General features: G+C 45.5%; 1 protein-coding gene across 2 annotated transcripts; it reads left to right on the top strand.

Moving 5' to 3' along the window:
* Nucleotides 1-152: 152 nt before the first annotated feature.
* Nucleotides 153-22,239, top strand: mettl25 (methyltransferase like 25). 2 transcript variants are annotated; one of them, XM_049021378.1, is made up of 12 exons: nucleotides 154-418; nucleotides 905-1,078; nucleotides 1,583-1,689; nucleotides 2,107-2,622; nucleotides 3,425-3,572; nucleotides 11,131-11,225; nucleotides 11,525-11,554; nucleotides 13,948-14,021; nucleotides 15,664-15,757; nucleotides 16,723-16,797; nucleotides 17,918-17,989; nucleotides 21,251-22,239. In XM_049021378.1, exons 1-12 carry the CDS (start codon nucleotides 205-207, stop codon nucleotides 21,347-21,349), a joined length of 1,698 nt encoding a protein of 565 aa, XP_048877335.1. In that variant the 5' UTR covers nucleotides 154-204; the 3' UTR covers nucleotides 21,350-22,239. The 2 variants fall into 2 exon arrangements, with proteins under 2 accessions (XP_048877325.1, XP_048877335.1); XM_049021368.1 differs by having other exon boundaries at nucleotides 153-418; nucleotides 17,918-22,239.
* The last annotated feature ends 315 nt before the right edge of the window (nucleotides 22,240-22,554 follow it).

Below are 22,554 nucleotides of genomic sequence, written 5' to 3'. Positions count from 1 at the left end.
AGCAAGAATTCATTCTAATAAAGGTGGATTTCATTGCTGTGAAGAAATGGTGGTCTTTATACGACTTACGTGTATTCGCAACTACGAAATGATATTCGTTAGGAGTGCTGTGTGAAAATTTTAGAATCTGATGTTGATTACTTATGTCTTAACAATGAGACGGAGACAATATTTACAGGAAAGTAGAAAAGGTGTGCGTGGAAGATGTCTTCGCTGAGCGCATTAAGCACGTCTATCGATAGTATTAAAAGAGCAATAGATGCTATTAAAGATTTTCTCAGCATCTCTCTATGCATTGCTAATGCCCATACGGTCGACTTTTACACCCGCGATTTGTGGAACGAGTTAGTTGCCGTGCCGGCTGACAGTGTTTTATCAGTTATTATTGATTCCACTGGCCAGAGGAGGGCGCCAGCCGGTAAGCAAGACCAGATCCGTTTTCATTTCACGTTTCCTTTGAATGTTTCAGTGCGATGCGTAATGCTTATTCATGTTATTCAGATATTATGTGATGTATTCTACACAGCTGAAGACAGCTGGTATCATTTCATTTTGATTATTTGTCGTAAAAGGGATTATTGCTTTAGAATCACGTACAGATCTGGCAAGGTATCTGTGCGGTTGACTGGAAGGTTGTGGGTTCAAATCCCATGATCAAAAGAGTGATCATATAAATTCTGGGCCCTGTCTGACCCTGCTCTCCAGTGACAACTCTTTACACCTTGTAAAAACCTACCATGTGATATTATTGAGGAGGAGCTCATTCAAAGAAGAGGCCTCCACATGGACACATGCCTGGATGTGATCTCTGTTTGAGGATTGTTAATAAGGTGTTAGTAATGTTAAATTCAGGAACCAGCATTTCACCTGTAGACTTTTTTTTCCCCAACTGGAATCTTCCCAGGGAGGCACAGGGGTTGCTACGGCTTCAGTAGCGAGACCGGGCGCTTGGAGGATGTGGAGGCTCTTCTGGACGCAGCCAGGGCACACTCTCTTCCTGCGCTTAGAGTCTCTGTGCCCCTGCCAGAGTTATTGAAGGCTTTACCTGTGCAAAGTGACTCTGCCCTGCCTGCGAAAGGTCAGTGGCTGCAGTCTAACATTTATTAAATAAATGTAAAGTAGCTGTTATCTGATACTTTTGTGCCTGTGCTCTTAGTGTAATGCTCTGTTTGTCGAGCTAGTTATTTAATAAGCAGGAGCTTTTGTGCAGACTTTGCACAGACACTGATCATCTGTGAATGGTGGGTGACGTGAAGATTACAGAATTTTTATTGACTATCAGGTCTTCTTTGGCTCTTCCTGAAACATGTTTCAGCAATTGGCTTTGACATCAGACCGCAGGGTCTGAATCTCACCCCCCCCCCCAACTCCCACTCCTGGAGAAGCCATCTGATGTTAGCAGTTCACATCAGCTCCTTCCTGCTGTAGCCTGGAAGGCGTAAGAACAGATCTCGTGCTCTTTCCTCCACCTCCTGGGCCGTCGTTTGTTCCCACACACTGTGGCGTTTGACATTTATGAGCCGCGAACATCTTTGAAAAACGTGGCTCTGGGTCTCGCAAATGAATCCAGGTGTGATTGCAGGTGTGACGCTGGAGCCGGATGAGTTTATGAACTCCAAGAAGTCTCACGAGGTTCAGACCATGTCTGGAGTTGTGGCCGGTCTGGCCGGCTGCTGCTGTGCCCGACAGGTACGAGACGCTTTCACCACCGGATGTGCTCTGTTATCTGCAATTATTTCAGCTTCAGACTTTTAATACTTTTATTATTTAATGATTTTACTGTTTTTGGTTCGTAAGGCTTTGTGTTATTTAAAGGTGACAGTAATGGACACATGTCGGGTATAAGTGAGGTAATATCTTTTGCAGCTCTAGTCTTAAGATCGACATGCGCTGTGAGTCATTGCAGGGCTCGGCGTGGTGAGTGTCATATTTCTGCAAACCATATGTTTCTGTGCGGTGACACAGGGGTCTGCCTGAGTGGTATATCAGCTTTGTTTAATTGAGATTAATGTGAATACAAACTGTAATCTGTTCTCTCTCCCCCCTCTTTCTCTCTTCCCCTCTCTCTCTCTCCGCCACCCCCCCCCCCCCCCCCCCCGGGGACAGGTCATAGACGTCGGCTCTGGAAAGGGCTACCTATGCTCCTTCCTATCCATGCAGTACGGCCTCAAGGTGTTCGGCATCGACGCCTCCAGCACAAACACCCACGGGGCCTGGGAGAGGAACAGGAAGCTGAAGAAGTACTCTAAGGCCTATCAGAGGCACGGCCGCCGGAGAGCCTTGGCCTCCGTGCCCAGCAGCGGAACCGGAGATGAGGCCCAGGAGGAGGAGAACATCCTGTCAGCTGGGAGCGGCCCGGAGGTCATCTTGGGCGGATCGCAGCCGGAAGCCTTCGGCCTCGGCCCGGAGGACCCATTCTTGGGCCTCCTCTCTCCAGAGGCTGTGGAGCCCCCCATGTCCCGTGTGCCCCCCTGTGAGCTGACCAATGAGGAGAGGGAGAGGAGGAAGCGAAAAAACCTGGAGAGGAAGGCGCAGAGCGCGAAGGACGACAGCCTTTACTCCCCCCTGACCTCATACGTCACTGCGGAAACAGAGCTGCGAGACATTATCACAGACCTGCAGGTGATTTTCTCTGTTTTTTTCTTTCCCAAGTATTATTTTGTTTATTTAACAAAATTAATGTTGCAAAACCATTAGTTGTGTAATATACTTCACGTTATTAATACTTTAGCATTTCGACAATTCCCTCTGTTTTCTTGTATCTTGTGTGTCCAACTTTTGAGACAGTTACTCCTCCCTCTTGAGGCTGGCCAAAGACCTGCACATGTAGAAAAGCTTTTTGGTTTGAGCAGATGTGCAATCAGTCACCAGCTGCCAATCTGAGCAAGGAAATGCTCAGCCTCTGTGGACTGTGTGTGTTGTGAAATAATATTTCCAGTCAGTATTATGGGCCCTTAAAAGTGGAATGCTTCTGATAATTCCCTAATAAAGCTAAAAGCAGATATCGGCCGTTGGGAGGATTCCATTCACATGCTCTGGAACCACTGTGACAACATGAGGATGTTATTACGCAGCCACACCTCCAGGGGGCGTCCCCATTAGCGTCAGTTTGCAACATAAAATTCCACTTACGGTCGTTTTTAAAGATTTTATTTGCACCTTCATATATGGCATTGTTTATAATTAGAAATTAGTAATTTTATTTATTAATAGATTTCACTTTCTTATTGAAATAAATACACTTTTCATTATTAAAGCATCTCTAATTCTGCCATTCACTTTTTATAAACTCAAAATCTGTTTTAAATACTAATCTGTAATGCATGTTTTCAGACATTCATGGGGTACTGTGCCCTGCTTAACGCTCCGGTGCCCATTCCTCGTGACGATTAACGCCCGTCTGATGGCCCTTCTTCCTTGCCAGGACGCGGTTGTCGTCGGCCTGCACACATGCGGCGACCTGGCGCCCAGCACTCTGCGCATGTTTGTGGCCAAACGGGAGCTGCGAGCGCTGTGCAGCGTGTCGTGTTGTTACCATCTCTTATCAGAAGAGTTCGATCACCCCGCCGGAGGTAAGGCTCCCCTGGCTTTCCCGCCCCCGTGGCAGACTGAGGTCGATCCCCGATGGACGCTCGGGGACTGAACGCACTCCTTCCCAGATCCCCAGAGCTTCCTCCACAGTGCGGTTCCTGCTGCACCCCACGGCGACCCCTCCCCAGGTCCAGTGTACATGACGAGCTGCAGACCTCAGCTTCCCGCTTCAGCAATCTGCCTTACTGCATCATTTGGGATTCCTAATTTCCCCAGTTTCCTTGCCTGTGGTTTGGCACTGAAGTAGCTTGACGTCACGATCAAACTAAACAGCGGGGAGGATTTTCCCAGTCCTGGCGTCTGAGCAGGGGGGGGGGGTTGGCGGGGATGTGTTGTCTTCCCCCCGCAAATATTTAATTTGGCTTCATTCACCCCCCAAATAAGCAGACCGTTGTATTTAAATTATTTAGGATTTCTCCCCCCGAATGCTGTCCTACCCCATTACGTCTCAGGTCCCTGCTGTATAAATTATTCCTACAGCATTTTCACTATGTACAAGAACCAGTATTATTTTAATTAGATATTTCATTCATTGTATGGTTGGCTTCCAAACATTTTAATAACCGAAAGGATTATTTTCGGTACAAACCCGCTGGCTTGTCTGAGAGAAAAACCAAATTAATATTAGTGGCCTAAACACACTTTTTAGGACCGTTCCCTTTTAATATGTGAAATCAGGTTTTTTAATTTTATCTTGGAATTTTTTAACGGGACAGTGAGTCCATTTCCGGTGTGCAGAGGGGTGTCCTGGTGCCTCTGGTAATGTCTCTCCTTACAGGTTTATTTATCTAACACATTTTAAAACACAGATATAATTCAAAGTGCTTTATATAAAATAAGATCTAGCAATAGCAATCATCCATCCATCCATCCATTTTCCAAACCGCTTATCCTATTGGGTCGCGGGGGGTCCGGAGCCTATCCCGGAATCAATGGGCACGAGGCAGGGAACAACCCAGGATGGGGGGCCAGCCCATCGCAGGGCACACTCACACACCATTCACTCACACATGCACACCTATGGGCAATTCAGCAACTCCAATTAGCCTCAGCATGTTTTTGGACTGTGGGGGGAAACCGGAGTACCCGGAGGAAACCCCACGACGACACGGGGAGAACATGCAAACTCCGCACACATGTGACCCAGGCGGAGACTCGAACCCGGGTCCCAGAGGTGTGAGGCGACAGTGCTAACCACTGTACCACCATGCCGCCCCCCAATAGCAATCAATAAATGGAAAATTAACAAGACAATTAAAATAAGAATAAAAGGAAAAGCATCAACGGTGATTAGCAGCGCTGATCGAGGGCACTGTGGAGTGGGAATGTTTTAAGGCTGGTTTTAAAGGTGAGAGGGCGCTTGCTGTGTTCCTGCCCTCCCTGGGGGGTCCTGCAGCCCATGTAGCTGCTCATGCAGTTGTTTGCTGTTTCTCCTGGGGACTTGTATCCTTTTACAACTTTCCCTCCCACCGCCACTTCAGTTACCAGTTCAGATTGAAAAGGCCTCTTGTGGAGGAGGACGCCGAAACGCTCCATTGCCCAACGGGTGGGTTCGTGAAATTGCTACTATATCCGCATTTGGACATTGAGGGTTATCCAGGAATTTGTGCTGTGCTCTGGGGCGCATCACAGCTCGTATAAATCCCCGAAAGGCGAACAGGGGATGGACACACGTCAGAGAAGCCAGCGTGGGTCACATCCAAGCGCATCGCAGCTCGTATAAATCCCCGAAAAGCGAACAGGGGATGGATACACGTCAGAAGAGCTGGCGTGGGTGACCTCCAACCACGATTGGTTGTGTGGCGTTAAGTCCCGCTTTAATGCTCCAGTACTGTCAGCACACTGCAGAAAGACCACACACCAAAGCACACCAAAGCGAAGCAGATTTTAGCAAAACCGTAACCAAAATCAGCCACACATTTCTCCCTGAAGTTTTCTGTAGTCTTTGCCAGACCCGAGTCTGATAATTAATTTAACGAATCTGCTTCCCTGCCAGCGAAAACGGTCCCGGATCACCGTGGTTTTTAATATAAATATTTTTCCTGCTGGGAGCAGATTTCAGGGTTAGTGTGTTAAAGGGGGCCTGTATGGAACATGGCCTTTATTGAGTCTGTCAATTTTCACACCGTTTCGTTTTGGAAAGTCACAGGTACCTTAAGACAGGCCGGATCTGATCAGACTGTATTTGTCAAAGCTGAAGACTGATCTTTGCACTGTTATGTTGAGACTCTGCAGAAGCTTCAGCGCCGAATCCTCAACCTCGATCTTCTGACCTGTGTGCAGCTTCACAAACCCCAACACAATAAAGGGCAGCGAACCGGAAATAAGATTTGCACCCTTTCGGATTTACATGCTTTACCAACTGGAGAAATGCAAGAATTACAGCATCAAAAAAAAAATAAATTCACGTCATCTGCATATGCTACCTTAGAGAGCCCGTGAGATTTACTGTGAGCTTTATGATGGAAAAACGTTCTGTCTGAAGTCAGGCATATTTAGAGATGGAAAAACTATATTTCACTTTTAGTAATGGTTGTTTCCATTGATACTGACTGTTGATTCCAAGAAGAAGATATGAAGGTGTTTATTTTTAAACCTACCCTCTCGGTGACTTCTTAAACTTTCTGCACATTTTAGTAGGCTTCTCTTGGTTCCAGGGTTTAAAAGATGCACCAGTTTTCAACTCTGAAAAAAATATTTTATTGCTGTCAAGAGCAGGTTTTACTGCGTGTGAATCTAAGAAATGCGTACTCTCTATTTTTTGCAGAAAAAGATAGATAAATGGAAAGAACAGTAAATGTTCATGTTGTTAATTTCAAGCGCATTAAGCTCTTTGCTGGCTAATGTCCAAATCTCTCTGAATAATGAGGGTTTCTGCGCCTTCAGGTTTAGTATCTTTAAATGATGAATTCGGTAGATCTAGGAGGTGGAAATGACTGCCTCGTTTTGAAGATTTTTAAGAGGTTTTGAAAAAGATTAATCTCCCCTTCAGAACTATGTTCTCTTTGTGTTAAAAACCATTAGTAGCTAATAGTAGCTAAGCACTCATAAACCTTTTTTCCTGCCTGCTTACAAAGTTTAAGAATATATATAGCAGGCCTCAACCACACGTGAATTTGCTGTGTACTAATTACTTAACAGGGACACTTCATAAAACTGGAAGAGAACCTTTTCTTTAAACCACTGAGCTATAAAAATTTGAAAACCGAAAAGCTGCTGCATGAGTCCGCTTATCCGGCATGTTTTCGGATGGGCCCTCCAGCACAAACAGCTCTTTAGGTGACCCCGCTGGCCGCCTGATCGTATAATGCATCCTCTAGGTGAATAAAACCTTCATAGAAGCTTTATTGAGAAGCAGAGTGGGATTTAAATATCAGATCGAATTTTAAAGGCTTTGGTGGAAACGTGCCTTCAAAATGTTTCTGGCAGTGAGGGTGGAAAATGCATTTAATCCCAAAAAACATTGTATTGGGAAATTCACGGCACGGTGTCTGAGTTCGCGGTGTCCTGATTGCTGACGGTTTTCCCCTAGAAACTGGAAAACTGCACTGAGAATGGTCTCCGGTCGCCTTGTTTTAACAAAAGGGATTTCAGTCCGAGGCAGAGAGGAGATTGTAGGGGATTTTCGGTTTAGGAGAGCCCCCAGAGCTAAGGGCCAACTTGTCTTATTCAAGAAGCCGGCTGTGCGTTGCGAATGTCAGGCGGCCGCCAGCTGAATGTGAATGGAATAAGGCTGTAATCGCATTATGTGAGCAACTGGCATGCAGCGGATGTTACGCAGGTGATGCATTGTGCTTGTTAGCCAGCCTTGTAGGCTTTGGGCCGTCTTCATGTGGCGCCCAGTGTAAACTCGCCATCTCCAGGTTGACAGGAGTCTTTGCCCTCACTGGTGTTTGTTCTCGCTTGCTTACCACTGCCTGCTTCAGGGTGGGGGGGGGGGTATGTTCCTCTGGGCTTTTTCCAAATCAAAAATTTGCAGCGGAGTCGTTAAAATGTTTTTTCCATCCCTCGGGGTTCTTAGTGGGCGAGTGTGTTCTTTTTTGTCACAATCACATTTGTACCATTGGGGGGGGGGGGGGGGTAATTATATGGGAGGTTATCCAGTCCTTGGTTGCTGTAAATACTTCCTCCCCAAGACCTGGACCACTGCGTTTCTGGGTTACACTGCAATGAGAAACACAGGCACCGTCAGATCATTCCAGAAACTCCTCCCCGCAGAAAGTGTTTATAAGGGATTAAAGGTTGACTTCTGTGGAAGAAATCAGCTCAGGCTAATGGAATAAACAGCTATAAAAGTCAAATAAAAACATGCCTGACGCTTTTAAATGATGCCATGGGGCTCCTTGTGGTTTAAAGGCCAGAGTTGGCGCTGATCCAGAACAAGACCTTGGCTTACGTCCCCCCCCCCCCCCCCCGGCATGTCCTTATCTGTGTAGCCCTGCCATGTGACCCTACTGCGGTTTCTGGGTTGGATTGCCCTCCAGTCCATTCCTTGCATTTTATTTTTCAGAACCCTTCATTATTTTGTAATTAATGCCGTTTTTTGGACCGATCTGGTGTTCGAGGTAAAGGGTAGACAAGTAAATTGTGTTCAGTTCGTTTTTTCCACTGCACCTGAATCTGGGACAGTGAATTTACACTGTAAATTGCTTGGAGTACCAGAGTAGAGCCCTCTAATCTACATTTTCCGTTTTTTTTTTATCCATAATGCACCTTGTCAGTTGAGACATTTTGATGCGTAATCGGTGCATCTTAATTATAGGTGCAATGCTACAATTCACGGTTATTAAAAAGGGATTACTTGACTTCAAAGATATTCCTCATGTCCAGACCAAAGTCGGGCAGCTGAGCAGGAAATTTCACCACTAGAAGCTGAAGAAACTTGTCGAGTATATTTGTAGGATGTGATTTTTCCCCTGTGGGCCTTCCTCGCGACCACATAAATCTGGCGTTTTCAGTCCCTGGAAAGTGCTGACACTGATGAGCTGTTTTCGGACCGGAGCGGCTAGACGGCTTTGTGGCTGGACCGAGATGAACTCTTTCCGTCCCTTCTTGGCACCAAAATCTTAGTCTGCGTTGAACACCTGCTCTAACCGCCCACCAGAGGGAGCTATAGAGGAGACTGGAGGCTACCCAAAAGAGGCGGGGATCTTGGGATCTGTGTTCAGCTTGGGGCCTGCTCCTCACGCCATGGTTTGTGCATCTACTTGCTGCTAAGCTGTCTCGCGGTGACCTCACTGCCGGAGAGCAAGCCGAGAGTTCGGTTAGGCCAGCAAGGTCCATAGGGGAAGCTCAGCCGTTGTTTTCAGTACTGTGGTCCCTTTGCAGTCAGAGAGCCCATGCATAATTTTCTGCACTCACTAACGGAGGAGAGGATTGAACTGCTACTCTTTAATCCTTTGTTTGTGTAATTTTTTTATTTATTTTTTTTAATAATGTTTATGCTACAGTATTTCCCCCCGCCCCCCCAGGCTTTGGGATGGTGGAAACAGCTCACGCCGCTGTGGATGAGTGAACACACTTGTTGCCTTGAGGAATGCAATGCAGAGTGACCGTAAAACTCAATAAATTGAAACACATCTGCTGTCCATTAGACGCCTGTTTTGGCTCACCAGCTGTGGAGTTCAGACCGGAGTCGGTAGCTGACAGGAGGAAAAGGACTCGCGGCGGAGAAGGATGCTCTCTGTCGATGTAGAATATTGAACTTTATCGGACCCAGTGTGTGAGAATATGAACCTTCTGTCAGTCGGCGATGTCCAGTCCTGTTCCGCATTATAGCGCTTTCCGCAAGGTGCTTGTTTGCTTTACATTTGCATCGTGTCCATGGTGCAGAGTGAAAGGCACCACAAAAGCAGGGTCCCATCCTCCGGCGTTCCTGCAGTGGTTTGGGGGGAAAAAATCAACAGCCGTATCCATGGAAACCGTATGGGAGTCCAAGACGTTATGGTTGTAATAGTTTAAATTGTTGTAACCCTTTCAATTCATTGCTTGCTTTGTCTTCATGAGAACTGACAGCACATTTTTTTATTGATGGATGAATCCTGTAGGGAAGTTGATCAAACTATGTGTCGAAAAAGACAACTACAGAATGTTTGGAACCTGATTATTAATTAACATTGATCGTTTAATTGATTGCTGTTGCAGGAGCTGCGATTTGCCAACAGATGGCATCGTCTAAAAGGAATTTAATAGCGCTTACAAAACATAAATAATTAAAAACAGCTGATAATTGTGTTTGTTAAAACTGTTGCCTCACAGAACATTAAAAATGATTAAAATCTCATTGTTATCTTGGAAGGCTTTTCGTGGAATTGCATGACTAGCAGTTGCATTGGACAGTAGCATCGTGTTTCTGGATGGGATCCGTTTCGCTGTGAAAATGTCAGGTGATCTCACGTTACATTTTTCCCGTCTTCGCCTGCTCAGATCTGCTCACAAACGGTGCTCTTTACTTCCTTTGCCAAATGCTGTAAATCTTACATGAACTCCTCTTGAAGTCATCAAACCAAGGTGGGTTCCTGCTGGAGCAGATGTATCTCGGAGGATGTGAAGTCTGATGAACACCACAAGGACCTGGAGGGATTAAGTCGAACTTCTTTTCCACTGCCAAATCAAACCCATTTTCCTCATTTGGGTCTTCTTTGAACACCAGAGCGTTAGAACGCACAGCGGTGCTCAGGTCCAGGGCTATGCAGCTCTCCCATTGTTTGGTAATCTACCTGGGTGGGTCGACCACCCACCCCCATCCTCATGTGGTGAGCCGGTGCCCCTCTGTGTGTGGCTCCACCCATAAATCTTGACCTCACAAGGCCGACATAGAAGGGGCTGAACTAAGAAATGATTTGAGTTTAGGAATTTGCCTGTAATCCATGCAGACCCCTATAACGTCCAGAGGGATCATAGTAATGGGATCATTCAACCATGTTTGAAATAGTTTCATCTGTTTTTCCAAACCATTATCCGGCTGTTGCCCTGTCCACAGGTGCTTAGTTGTGAATCACTGCACCGAAGAAAGTTCTGCTTCTGTTAATGTGCTGTAAAGTTTGTAGCGTCAAACGCTGCAAAGTCGTCTACTGTCGTATATGGATAGTGAAGGTAAAAGTATTTGTTGAACTAGCTATTCGATTTTTATTGAAACTGAGACCTGTGAAGACAGCGATTTTGGCATTTTTAAAATATTTAGGTTTTTAAAACTCTGATCTAAAGGCATTTTGTCACGGAGCCTGTTTGTTGACTTTCGCGTCAAAGGAGCGTCTGCATCATGCGAGTGTGAAACCATGGAGTTTAACTATGTAACACTTGTGGATGTGTTTTTCTGGAGGACGTACTCTGGTGTTTGCAGCGTCTTTGAGCCACGATTTATTAAATCCCATAATCCCAAGACTGTACTCTTGTATGTTTGGAGTAGAACCATAGAGGCACGGGTCCAGTTCCATGCTCACCTTAAGAGGCACTCTCTGCCTTCCTGACACTAGTCTTCCTGGAGTGTGTGGTTGCTGTGTGGGGACCTCATGGGGCTCTTTATATGTTTCTCTGTAGACGGCCCGACTGGGGGCTGGGGATTCCCCATGAGCCGGCACTTAAGAGACCAGCGGTGGTGTTGTGGCAGAAACGCCAGGATGTCTGCTTGCCTGGTAGGTCTGTCGCCCGCTCACGCCCCGGCCTCGTGAAGGCCTGCACTCGTCCATTCTCCAGCAGTGTACCACACAGCTAACTGCTTCCCAGTCCAGGCTACACTGGATCCTACTAATTGGACATTGTCAGTTAAAACCAACAGGATTTAGGGCATTTCCAAGTTTCCATTTCCACATTCATAGAGGCCAATTAAGGTGGTTATAAATTCCAGTTTGTATCCTCTGTAACCTCTCCTGCTGTTTTTACGCTGTTGTCACTAAAACCCTAAGCACTTTGTCATGTGATTCTTTTTTTTAAGGCCTTGGAGCGTGTCTCAGCGGGACAGGGGGTGAGTGTCGTCTCATAATCTGAGGATTTGACAGAAAACAAGTCATGCAAACATTTGGGCTCATGGTCAATGAGGACAGATTTTTCTCTGTTGTTCTTACGGTACCTTTCAGTACAGCTGTGGATTTTTTCTTAAAACTAACAACACTGAACATGTCAGAATATTATTTATCTATATTTATTCATCATTAGAAACCGGCCGTACGAATTCTAACACATGTATCTAAATGCGTATTTAAATTCTTGAAATGTACGCAAGATTTAGTATCAAAATAATCTAATATATAATTGCTGTTGAAACTGGATCTTGTCTTCACCAGATATCTCTATTCTTAATTCCAGAGGAAAAATATAGTTAAAATTCAGTTCTGTAGAAAGGAGTATATATGACGTCAGATGGGTGTGTGTGACCCAACACGATGTCACTTCCTGAAGCTCATATCACGTGACAGGGCCTTAGATTGCACAGGCACAGGCTTGGATCAGTCCGCAGGCTTGGATGCTGGAGATTTGACAGGGGGGTTATGCTGGTGAAACTCGACTGGGATGTTTACAGGGGAGTGGAGCTGAGAGGCGGGGACTTCGTGGGGGGGGGGGTGTGTAAATCTCCTGGACGTAGGCAGCTTTCGGGAAGAGATGTTGGCTGCGGGGAAGATTACTTGCTGAACGCCATCTGTCGTCGGATGTGACTTAATCTTTCGCACGGAAGGCGAGGAGGGAGAGGCAGACTTATTTACACAGCCAAGCTTCACGCAGCCCCCCGCGATTCAGTTTTTGTCTTTAAGATAAAAATCCCACAGGTTTATGCTGGCAGCTACTGGGATGCTACAGCCCATAAATTTCAGTGGTCAGTCGTACAGGTGGCTGTTGATAAGCTGAATTAAAACAATAACCTTTAGTTCCAAACTCTCCATTAGGCATCTGGTTCTGACTAAGATAAAAATAATGAGATTTAGATTAGATAAATACCTCTGTGGATCACAGGATTGTAAGGAATAAAAATGAATATCAGGAGAAGCGTGGTTAGTATTTTTGTGTTTTTCTTATCAAAGTTATCAAAGTTTCTAGTCCTAGATGAGATTTACTCTGGTGTATTTAAGCACTGATTTGAAAGAATTAGACGATGTTCAGTCCAGCCCCAAGATTCCACCTTAGACTGTGCTCAGTCCAGCCCCAAGATTCCACCTTAGACTGTGCTCAGTCCAGCCCCAAGATTCCACCGTAGACGGTGTTCAGTCCAGCCCTAAGATTCCACCTTAGACGGTGTTCAGTCCAGCCCCAGGATTCCACCTTAGACGGTGTTCAGTCCAGCCCCAGGATTCCACCTTAGACGGTGTTCAGTCCAGCCCCAGGATTCCACCTTAGACGGTGTTCAGTCCAGCCCCAGGATTCCACCTTAGACGGTGTTCAGTCCAGCCCCAGGATTCCACCTTAGACGGTGCTCAGTCCAGCCCCAGGATTCCACCTTAGACGGTGTTCAGTCCAGCCCCAAGATTCCACCTTAGACGGTGTTCAGTCCAGCCCCAAGACACAGAGGTAAACGGAATGTCCTTCCATCAGTCCGAGTAAGCGAAACAGCAAACTGACATTTCCCCACTTGGGGTCCGGATACTCACCACGCCCGGTTGTGTTCAGGGGCACATTTCCACTGGCGTGTCCACTCAGTCGTAGGCTGACCGTTAGTCTACGACCTTGGCTGACCAAGAACCTGAATGATGAGCGTGGTCCAGCACCATGATGTGGAGGTGAACAGGTAACAGAACTATGGTATCAGACCAGACTCTGCGTAGAACTTTGTATTGCCCATGTCACCTCTGCGCTTGAATATTTATTAGAGTCTACAAAGATGGATTACATGTTCTGACCACAGTTTCTCTTCCAAAGATGGCGTTAGGAGTTAAACATTTGGACGGCTCCCTCTGTGTATTAATCATCCAGAGTATTGAGTTCGTGGAAGTATTTTGAGCATATTTAAAACAGGCCATAGTTACTGGCAACGAGTGCAAAAGACATGCATCGAGGGAATAGATCTCTGGCAGAGGCTGTGGTGGAATCTCAGACAGAAGTATGACGGGCAGAAGTATGTTCTTTGAATCCAAATGTGATCATCCCAGATGTTACTATGAAATCTTCTCTATGTAACGAAAGCAGAACTTCTAGAACTTTAATTTGACCAGTCCTACCAAGCTGTAGATTTTATGAAGACCTACCACACTTGTAAGCTAGTGTCGCCTCATTGAACATGAGCCCAGATGTTTATGTGACTCTTATTTACACCAGATCCCGGCTTTGCTGAGGCTCTCTGCATGTGACTTTCAGTTTCCCTGTTTTACAGTTTAAATGTTCTTACCCATGCTCTGTCTTCCGGGATTCTCGTTCCTGTTTCTCCCACAGCTTCCCAGTGAATCCTTGTTTTTTCGGGCCATCCTTCACGTTATTCTCCGGGATTACTATGATGCGTTTAAGAGGTGAGCTGGGTCTCCATCTCCGAAGAGATGTGGTCTTACGGGAGGCATAGAGAGCATCTTAGGGTTTTCTGGCTGGTCTCCAACGGTCTCCATCGGTCCCCAGACCGAAGTGGTCACTCCACGCATTTACAGTCAGGCCATATTTGTCCTACATTTAACCCACAACTGCTGAGACGCTCCTGTGAGTTCGTGAGATTCCTCTGTGATACTGTGGTACTATGTTTGCACCAGCACTTCTGAGAACTGCCCTCTATGAAGATAGTACTTTAAGTTTAATGCTTTCAGATGCTGGTAAAAGATCCTTGGATACTCTGAGTTTGCACCAGCTCAGAGGTGGCCTACACTGATCCCATAAAGTGTTTAGACACTAAACTAATTGCTGCTGTTTCTCACCTGACTTCTGACTTTAAGCATTGTGAAGCCTGAAGTGTCCAAACACCTTTTTGGGGCTGCATATATCCAAGCAATAATTAAAATAATTTCTGCTGGACTTTTCCCCATCTCAGACGGGGTGTCCCTACCTCGTGCTCTGTGTTTTCTTGTATACAGCCAAGAATGTCGGCGTTTCCCAGTCCGGTCCGCAGGGACCCACAGCCGGTACATGTTTTTGCTCCCTCCCAGTTCTCTGCCAGACAGTTCACATTTTTGCTCCCTCCCAGTAAAAACACAGACTGTCTGCGGGTCCCCAAAAGACTGGATTGGGAGACGCTGCTTCATGTCCTAGATAAAGCATTACGCAACAGGGATGGATGGATAGATCGATGTTCTTCATATTCAGATTTCACAGTTTGAGCCTTTTGGTCAGTAGCTCTTGGTACACACTGTAGCACACTGACTTGCTGGAGCACAGACGAAGCCCTGTGCCGCACACGTTTGGTCTGGCTTCCATAATGTTCGAAGCCTCAGGTCAGTTACTTGTGGTGCCTCCAGGCAAATTGCATCCTGCAACGGCTCCATACGGGTTTAATATTACAGTTCGTCTCTTTAAAAAGGGCAGATTCACTGCAGGTTCCTTAGTTTACATGTCGTCTCTCATCCTTGTTCTGGTAGGAGTTAATGCTTAATGTTTGTTTTTATAAGGAGGAAATCAATCCTGTGTTCTTGGAACGGGAATCGTGGTTCATGGTTATTAATTATAGCACAGAGTTTACTCAAATTTTAGTGGATAATTAATTTCATATTTCTAGTATGATCTACATTTTACCTTCTTTGAGCTGCCAAGGATTTAGAAACAAAAAAGACCAGAATTAGAAAGCAGAGCAGACTGGGGTGATGGGAGATTCCAGGAAACTAGGAGCTGTTCTGAAGGTAACATTTCAGGGCCTTTGGACTTCCTGTGCCGTCACCAAAACAAACAGCCCAGTATCATTTTTTTGGGAACGACCCTCTTTTGTGGCTGTCTGGGGAGGGTTCTAGGGCTGTACTGATGGGACACCAAAGACCTTGAATCCTCAGGGAGTATCGGCCCTGGAATAATGTCAGGTAGGTTCAGGCTCGCATCTTCATGGTGTGGTAGGTCTCTCGAAAAGATAAGCATCGAAAAAATAAGGCCTTTGTTATCTCTTATGATAAAGTGATTTCAGAAAGATGTGTCGCTTCCCCCCATAGAAGTCTCACGTATGGCCGATTTTGACCTTGACAGTGAAAAGCGTGTGGGGAACGTGTTCTCCAAAGCCACCTCGTTTGTGGACTATGTCCGAAGAGCCCTAAAGAAGCTGGAACTCGATGACTCAAAGGTCAGTGCTGGGTTGTAGAGTGTATTTCTGGACACCATTTAATTATCTAATTCGTATCGGATTATTTTTTATTTCAATCAGAAAATACTTCGCATTCACTTAAGCTGCAAGATATTCCTTGAGATAATGGAAGTTGGTGTCCTTGACTGTGACGACATCACAATAAGCAAAAACCAGCTATTTAGCTAAGATAGCAAATAAAACAAACTACATTTTAAACAGTTCCCAGGCATGAGCATCATCAGATGAAGTAGATGAAGTAGAATTTCCTTCAGAACTAATTATAATCACATTCAACATTTAAATGAATGGGAAGTTAATGTGAATATTCTGACTTACACATTTCATTATATTCTATATAATTAGTATAACTCCCTGCTGCCACAGAAGCGTAGCTGCTTCTCCCATAGCGGCTTTGAACGTCACCATCAGCCTCACTCATATCTCATGACGTCTGGAAGCCCTTTGCCTTGTCTCCTGGATTTCCAGTGTCTCTGACCTTTCATACCAGTCAGACATCTTCAGCAGTAGTTCTCCAAAGATTTGCTTTTAAATGACTATTGAGCTCGCACCCCTGAATAGGCACCTACAGAAGATGGATGGATGGATGGATGGATGGATGGATGGAAGGATGGACTAACTGACTGAATGAATGAATGAATTGAGGTTCCAGCTACCTGCAGGCGGTATTGCAGATCTGGCCCAAACACTTGGACTCAATATGTCTTGGGTCTTAAGCACAGCTTTGCTCTCTCATCCATCATTGGGATTCAGGCTAGTTGGACGTCTTCTCCATCTATTTCCTGGGTATTCTGGCATTTTCCCAGGACATGATGTGATTTTATTCCCTCTTCTCTCTTTCTCTGCTTCAGTGATACATTAATAATCATCATGTGGCTTTTGGTGTAACTTTGGCGATTCACTCTTCCAGAGTCGTTGGCTAAATATCCGATCTTCCTTCTCAGCTGTCTGACAGCCTGATCCAAAGTTACCACGAGAAATATCTGCCAAGGAAGAAGGAGATGGAAGCCTTCAACATGGTGGGTCATGCTTCCTTCCCGTAAATCCTCATATGTGATGTCATTAGGACAATAGCCTGACTTGAGTCCAGCTTGTGTGTTGCATAAGGAGTCACATAAAGAAAAGTACATCGGTTATCAGTCTTTTCAGTAAGACGTAGGTCTTCTACATAGTTGAGGTGAATTTCTATTATAGACAACTGAGGACTGCATGTATGCTCTTGGTTATGTATCTAAGCCAGTCTCATTCCAAACTGCTAAGATGCCCAAGGATCCATGATCTGGGATCCATGATCTGCTCCCAGTTCATTGATGGACATGCATGTGCTTCAACACAGCTGGTGTAGCTGGAGACTTATACAGCAAATTTCTGCTCTGAGGTCCCAAGGGACAAAAAAAAAAAACAAGAGTCAGGCGGGATAGGCTCCTGGCCTTCTGTCAGTTCAGTTTCAGTCAGCACAGCTCAGTTTTCCCGCCGTGGCCTGGTTAGAGTCGTTCACCTGGCAGTAAGTGAGCTGTGCCCTTGTTATGACTGGCAGAGGTATAGCACAGCGGATAATGTGTTGAATTGAGCATAGCGCATGACCCCGGGTACACACAGCCACCCCTACTGTCTCCAGTGTATCCCAGCTACCCACTGGTGCCCCCCGGCTGTAAGGCAATACTCTCGCGGTACTCCGAGGTGGAGTAACGTTACTCTGACTCCCTCAGAAATCGGCACCGCAAGCCGCAGCTGGATTCAAGCAAGAAAATAAACAACAAAACCCAATACCTATCCCAGCAGCCCTCCATTTATTGAGCTCAGTCAAGGTTAATTCCTTCTAAAACACAGGAAATGTTGCTGCTCGTGCTGGATCCAACATCGTCACATGCGCAACTCTATATTATAATTAATTTAGCTCTGCTAATGGGCCGTGAAAATCCCAAATACCTTAGAAGTGTGTATGTTTCCTGTCAATCGTGATGACTGCTTGTTTAAAGTTTAGGAAGGATGCTTGAGACTTCTGTTCAAATCTGAAGTCATTCATAGTGTGAACTGGATCAAAGTTTCAGAAAACTTAATAGAAATTGAGTAGAGTTGGATTTTGCAGACTGACAGGTAGTTTGTCATGATCTCAATTGCATGCTTTTCTTAACTCAGTTAAAGGTGTCCTTGGCTCCTTGCATCGAGGGTCTGATCCTCCTGGACCGTCTCTGCTACCTGAAGGAACAGGTAATGTCCACACCACATGATACAGGTGTGATGGATGGCGCCCGCCTGTTAGCGATTAAGGGTCCTCTCCACTCTTCCCCCAATAGCTTTGGCCTGTCAGTCACACTTATTGTGAACAATGAGTTCCTGGTTGTTGCCTGCTAATGGAGCCCCTTCACTTACAGAAGGAGGAGCTTCATTTAAGGCCTGATCGTAGCATCCTGCCACGTAGATTCTCAAAAATTGTAGACACGATCCCACCAGCCCTAGCTGAGCTGTAATGACTCTCCTCTCTCTCCTCTCTCTCCTCTCTCTCCTCTCCCTGGACAAACAGCATGACGGCCTCTTGGAAAGTTTCACACATGGCGATCAGCTGTTTTCATATTGTACCAAAATACCCTTCAGCCCAGATGCTGTTTGCTCTCATCTAACAATCTAAATTAATTCATTCTTTTTCTCTTTTGTGCTGAGTATCTGGTGACATTATGTACGGTCAGATGTTGAGCACACATCTTCCGTTGTGTTTTTGTGTTCAAAGGAAGTCGGGAATAGCTGGCATGTGTTCCCATTTCCGCGTTTTAGGTAAAGGGACACCTGCCGGTGAAGGTGTAGACCATCTGTGGAGAGCAGATGTTTCTGAACTGCCATGTCTTTGATAAATTAACACTACATGAGTAAAAATAGGAAAAGCAGATATGGAAACAGCACTGAAGTTTAGAATTATTCACTACTTGTGCTTATATTGTCTTACTGGGTTAATGGTGCAGTTGGGTCATTAAAGCCACAATCCTGTAGTTTCTGAAATGGTTCCCATTGAAACACCTTCTGACTTGCATAATTGTCTGGATGAAAGATCCATCCAGCTTCTAACTGAGTCTCGCTGGACCGTGGGGCTCCAGCTAGTCTCACTCTTTCTGCTGCTTCACGAAGCCCTTCAGGATCAAACTCATGTTTGAATGGCCGTCTCTGCTCTCCATCAAGCCTCGGGGTTCCCCCATAGGGGCCTGCTTATGTAAGGAGAACTCCCATAATCCCACAAATGAGAGATGGGTGCCATCACGCTGCATCATCACGCTGCAGTTTATCACTTAACCATCACTGGAGCATTGCCGTTTACTCCATCATCTCTGCCAGTATCAGGCTACCATGTAGGTTTGGGTTTCCCAGCCTTTTGACGTCCTTTGCACTGGTTTACGTCACACAAGAATTTCACAGAACTTTAAAACAGAGGCAGACCATTTTCATGACTTTAACTATTTACAGGATGCTTGAACGTGAGTGGTAATAAAAAATATTAAATATTGAGTTTATTTTTGGAAATTAAATTTACCATCCCCTCCGCCAAACTCCAAGCACTCCACAGCCCAGTGGAACACTGGCCACGGATCAGGACCGGTTTTTGGACCGGAGGTTGAAAACCTCTACTTGAGGCTGCCTAGGATGCCATTTTTTGAGGGGGCGTCAACTTAGCGAGCCACTTTAACTTTATCTCTGTCGTGAAGCTCGCCTAGGGAGAGGGAAATTCGAGAATAAAAAAAAAAAAGCCAAATCTTTTTTTAACCTCTGCCTTCAGTGTCTCCACCTGCTTCCATTATTTCCACAAGAAGGCATTTTAAACATTTTTAGTCCTGTATTTTTATGGTCTGCTGTCATGTCATTTAACATCAGTTATATCAGTTAAAGTAGGCGTTGCATGTTTTTAGTCTTATGAAGCAGAATGCGTTCCTTAGGACAGTGATAGTGGAAAATCTTACTCTTTGCCCCTCTTTGCCTCAGAAGGGGTTTCTCAGTTGGAGGGATTCTGCCGGTTTGACACCATAGTGCAGTGTTCTCCAATCCAGTAGGGAGCAAAATCGTGGACCGCTGCAGGTCCCCGAGGACCGGGTGGGGAAACATCATTGTGGACAGTGTGAAGAGCTGTGTGCTGAAGGTGTGCTTCTCTACATCACCAGATGCAGGGGAAATTCCAGGGTTTTTTAAGGTGGGGGGCATAAGAGGAGTCATAATTCATACAGAGGGGCCAAACCTATCCTTAGCCAATGATTTTGATACAGCATGAGCATAATTAGTGCTTTCACGCTAGTGGGAGGTGGGTGGTTCCCAGTGGGAGATCTGGGGGGGTCCCAGAGTCCGCCAAATGAGAGGAAACATATGACCATCTAACAAGATTCAGTGCTTACCGCTGCCCTCCCCCCTGACTACTTTCACCCCCATTCTGAAAATATGGCTAAATAAGGTTGGACGCTCCTGTCCTACATCTTGTTCCCCTTTCACCTGAAGGTTAGGCTGCCCACCAGGGTCCCCAAGACCTCCGGCTGACCTGGATCACTGGGATGCTTTATGTGTTGCCTTGGGGCGAAAGCCCCGAGGTCAGAGCCTGTAAGAGCAGAGGAAAATTAGCAGGCCCAGACTGCGGCCCTGCGTCACGAAGCACGAAAACGGCATATGCCAGCTGCAGAGAAAAAGGTCTCTTCTCTTCCAGCCGCAGTAACCGCGGAGATGACTCCGACATTAAACGCGGCATCATGTCATCGGAGACCTTAGCGGACAGCAGTGATGCGCAGATGGCTCATTGCGTCCATTTCGCCCAGATTTAGGGGACTGCAGTCCCAGAACCATGAAGCTGACCTTTGATGACCCTGCTGTGGGATGCAAGCCACATACAACCATGTACCTGCAGATAAGGGGGGTTTTTGGAGTTGAGTGTCGGGTTCCTGACTCTCAAAGCTGGGGAGAATGTTCACCATACGGTGTTACGATGATCTCTGTCTCGTCGGCAATGAGGAAATCAGCCTTGGAGGAAGCTGACCAAGCTTACGTGATGATCTTCTCCCAGGATGGCCATAAACACGCCTTCATTTCATTTAGGGGATGCTGTGTAACTCTGCGGGTTTGGTCTCTGTGCCCATGAGGGGAAGGTGGACGGTTCACGGCTCACGGTCGGCAGAACGATTTCGCCCTTGAGACCCTTAATCTGAATTGTTTTCACTCTGCCTTCCCAGTTGTATGTAGCTTGGGCCAAAAGCATCTGCTAAGAAATGAATTTGGTTTGAGTCTGTATATTGTAGCAACCCACTGAAGTGTGCAAAGTGTACGAGAGTCTGGTTTCTTGACTCTAGTCCCGGACGGGGCATGGCTGTCTATACCTTCGGCAAAGACCTGAAACGATTGTGTGAAACACTGCCGTGTAGGTGCCCACAATCACCAACGGAGTAGTGAAACGCTCCATATCTAATGTGGCTTCCAGAAGATCTGACTGGCTCTGTTCTCTTCTTTCTTTAGAAGGAAACGCCTTCTTGCATTCTGGTGCAGCTTTTTGACCCACTGATGTCACCGAGATGCTATGGACTCGTCGGCTTAAAGGAACGGCAGACGCCTTGAAGGCTGCCGAACATCTCGCAGGCGTGTTGGTCATAATCTCATAGTTTTACCATTTACACTGTGCTGATGGCTTCCATACTTCCAGCTTTACACATTCATGTTGGCAATTAACAGATCAAGACGATTTAATTAAAGTTAAATTGTTTCAACATTTTTCAAGTTCAAAGGGTGAATTTTTAATTCTATAATTATGCTGTTAACTTTTTATGGCAAAAATTGATGACTCATTTTTTCAAGAAATGTCAGTTTATTGTTGTTTTTTTGGCATGAATTAATACAACATGCTGTATATTCAATGAATGAGATATTAAGCTATGAATTTGATCCATTTTGTAATATACTAACCAGCAGTTCAGCTGTTTTAATTTTTATGTAACATAAAGGGTCCTTTTTCATCTAAGGTAAAAAGTTTGACCTACAGAGTTGTGTTCATGAGTGAATGTCTGTCTAATTCTCAGTTTTAACAGGAATCCCATCTCTCTCTCTCTCTCTCTCTCACACACACACACACATACACACACACACTCTCTAGCCATGGTTAGCCCTAGACAATTTACTACTAGAATCAAAATTCTTATACCTGTATAAATGACTCCAGTAAAAAGCTACCGTTTCATGAATATTGTATTTCTCACTGGCTTTCAACTGTAATTTCCATTTACATTTTTATTGCCCTTCTGTGAATATAGTGCTAGGCGTCTGTATTCATAGAAGAAACTATTTATCAAAAGAACCCTTACAGCAGTCAGTTCATTTCAGCGCGTCATGACCATAGCAGGAGCATTTTTCTTAAATGGGTTTTAGAAATACTTTCTGAACTGATTAATGGTGAATGTCATTTCTGATTTGTCACAGATTTATTTTGAGGAATAAAACTGAGATATGACTTTTTTCTCTGGTTTTTAAGTGACGTCTTATAATGGAGGTATAGGGTTAGGGTTTGGTTGGCATCTCTGTACATGCAGCAAAACAGGGATGGATTTGGGTTGGAGGTATTCGCTCAAGCCGGCACACCAACTGGCAGGTTCCGCACGCGCAGGTTCCGCACGCGCAGGTTCCGCACGCGCAGGATCCCTGAGGCCTGCAGCCACAGGCATGACATTGTGGGTCATTCTTTGTTTATATTTAATGTAAAACACACAACATGGTGACAGCAGATTATTACTTGCAAGGAAAAATAAAAAGAAAGAGAATAAAAAGTAACC

This window comes from Brienomyrus brachyistius, chromosome 1, assembly GCF_023856365.1.
Source record: "Brienomyrus brachyistius isolate T26 chromosome 1, BBRACH_0.4, whole genome shotgun sequence".
NCBI lineage: Eukaryota > Metazoa > Chordata > Actinopteri > Osteoglossiformes > Mormyridae > Brienomyrus > Brienomyrus brachyistius.
Note: the sequence above shows the minus strand (reverse complement) of the source record. Positions and strands in the feature narration are given on the sequence as shown.